Consider the following 2,800-nt stretch of genomic DNA (forward strand, 5'->3'; position numbering starts at 1 on the left):
TTATGTTGATGAACACTGAGTAATATACAGAATTCTTGAATCACTCTATTGTACACCTGAAACTAGTGTAGCTTTTTATGTTGTTTAGTGGATTTAAATTAAAATAAAATAAAGGTTAAGGGGAAAATATACATCCAGGTTAAAAGGGATCTAGAGTTTTGATATGGGCCCAGGTTGTAAAATTAAAGTGATCAAGGAAAGCTTTAAGGGTAGCAGAATATACCAGTATAAAATATGCCATTTTGGTATTTTGGTTATTTTGAGGTTTAGGCTTTTGAAAAATAACAAACTTGGGAAGACTTTCTCTGAACTCACCTTATCTACCTAAAGGCAGATCCTTCAAAAAGAACTCAGTTATCCTAAATCCCTTCCCAGAGAGTTTCATCTTCATGGGAAGATTGACTTTTGTCACAGAAGAGGAGACTATAGGTCAACAGTACACTCAGACAAATGTCACAAACCACCATACCTCCCATCTATTCTTCTAAGAGCCCATTTGTCTTTCCTAAAAATCAGATGTAATCATTATACCATCTTCAGGTCAAGAATGAAGCTACCTGAAAATACTTTGCTAAACTGCAAATCAGCCAACACACTAAGGGGTTGCATTACCAAAATATGATTAATTCTATAGCCCATATTTATGAATAACATGTTCCTTTGCTATCCAAAATCCACTCACCTTCTGGTGTGTGAGTACAAAGAACAACCTATTCCTAATAGATGTGATTTAAGGCCTGCTGAGGGTGTCTTCCAGAGCATTTGGGGTTTCATTTGGGGAGGGAGCACCCAAATCAGGGATGCTACTTGACTCTTCCTGTATGGAGATGTGTATGTAGCACTTAGTATGCATGAGAATGTGATGGCTGTTTTTAAAACATCTTTTCTATTAAATGGACAAAAATCACTTGATTTTAACAATGCAATGCAAACTCAGAGTGTATTTTATAGTTAGAAATCCCAAGATAATAAAGTAAAAACTATGAAAACTATTGAGAGTCAAATCAGGTAAGTTGAAACCCAATTATATATGTAATACATATTAATATAGCTATGTAATATTATAGTTATTGCAGGGGAGGAAAATTTTTTTCTCCCCTTCTAGATTCTTTTCCCTGGTCTATTAATTAAGTTGACATAAGACAGATTAACAGGAGAAAAAAAATTGTATGTTTTGGCCCTTTTACGAAGATGGCGCCGAAAGCTAAGAAGGAAGCCCCTGCTCCTCCCAAAGCCGAAGCCAAAGCAAAGGCTTTGAAAGCCAAGAAAGCGGTGCTGAAAGGCGTCTACAGTCACAAAAAAAAGAAGATCTGCACATCACCTACGTTCCGACGACCCAAGACTCTGTGTCTCCGAAGGCGACCCAAGACTCTGTGTCTCCGAAGGCAACCCAAATATCCTCGAAAGAGCGCCCCCAGGAGAAACAAGCTTGACCACTATGCCATCATCAAGTTCCCCCTGACTACTGAGTCAGCCATGAAGAAAATAGAAGACAACAACACACTTGTGTTCATTGTGGATGTCAAGGCCAACAAGCACCAGATCAAACAGGCTGTGAAGAAGCTCTATGACATTGATGTAGCCAAGGTCAACACCTTAATCAGGCCTGATGGAGAGAAGAAGGCGTACGTTCGGCTGGCCCCTGACTATGATGCTTTGGATGTTGCCAACAAAATTGGGATCATCTAAACTGAGTCCAGCTGCCTAAACCTAAATACAGTTTTTTCATGATAAAAAAAAAAAATTGTATGTTTCGGAGCCCTATACAGACTTGGGGGCTCAGAGGCAGTTGAGGTTTATATGCTGTCCTGAGCTAAGCAGACAGAAGTATGGGGTCTGGGGCTTCAAAGGGAAAGAAGACAGTTCATAGGAAGATTGGAAGAGCAAATGTTTGGGAAACAAATATCTGTCATGCCATGCAGATGGGGGAATACAGGCGCTGTGGAGCTCCCTGCAGCTTACCACACCTAGACAGACTCTCTCAACTTACCCCTGGTGATAGCTGTCTTCTGGACCAGGCCCTCTATCCACATTCTTAGAGGCAATTAAGGGGGAGGTAAAAGCTTCTCCTGAATCTTCTAGGCCTTGATTGTCTTCACCTGAAATGATCCATGTGCCAAAGTGGCACATTTTGGGGAAGTTCATTCTGAATCTTTATGATGTATATACATACATACATACATACATATGTGTGTATATATGTGTGTGTATGTATGAGGTCACACATGAAAGGAAAAATATCTAATAGGAATAAATCTATCAAGAATTGTTCTAAACCCGTAAAGAGAAACCACGATATCTCCCAAGTTATATGAAAGGAGACTGGAATGAACAGATGTTCATTTTACTGTAAGGGAACATTTGATACTTGTCAAGAGGGCCCACCTAAATTCAATGTATGTTTTATGGTAATTGCACTAAAAAAATCATACAGTCTTTCCTGAATTTGACAAAGTGGTGTTAAAATCATCCAGAAATATACTTGGGTACATAGACATTCTGATAAAACCTGAAACGGCAAGACTAATGAAAGATATTTACCACACCAGGCACTCACTTCCATTTTAAAGTTGGAATAATTGGCCCAACGTGGTGTGGGCTCACACACTGACTGTCAGGTCAGTTGAACCACATTAATGAAAGAAATGCCGGAAAACAGAAGCACATGGTGATAAAGTGTGCAGAGTCTCAGTCTGCACCTCATGCAACCGAATGATTCAGTTTGTTTTTTTAAAAGATGTCTTTATTTTTCAGTTCTCTCTATACCCAACATGTGGCTTGAACTCACAAGCCTGAGATG

General features: G+C 39.3%; 1 protein-coding gene across 1 annotated transcript; it reads left to right on the plus strand.

The window, feature by feature from the left end:
- Positions 1-1,191: 1,191 nt before the first annotated feature.
- Positions 1,192-1,689, plus strand: LOC122896917 (60S ribosomal protein L23a-like). Its single transcript, XM_044235007.1, has one exon. It carries the CDS (start codon positions 1,192-1,194, stop codon positions 1,687-1,689), a length of 498 nt encoding a protein of 165 aa, XP_044090942.1.
- Positions 1,690-2,800: the final 1,111 nt, after the last annotated feature.

Source organism: Neovison vison, chromosome X (assembly GCF_020171115.1).
Source record: "Neovison vison isolate M4711 chromosome X, ASM_NN_V1, whole genome shotgun sequence".
Lineage (NCBI taxonomy): Eukaryota > Metazoa > Chordata > Mammalia > Carnivora > Mustelidae > Neogale > Neogale vison.

What these genes read in the sequence shown, in the direction of transcription:
- LOC122896917 (XM_044235007.1), top strand. Translation starts at nt 1,192, where the DNA reads ATGGCGCCGAAAGCTAAGAAGGAAGCCCCTGCTCCTCCCAAAGCCGAA.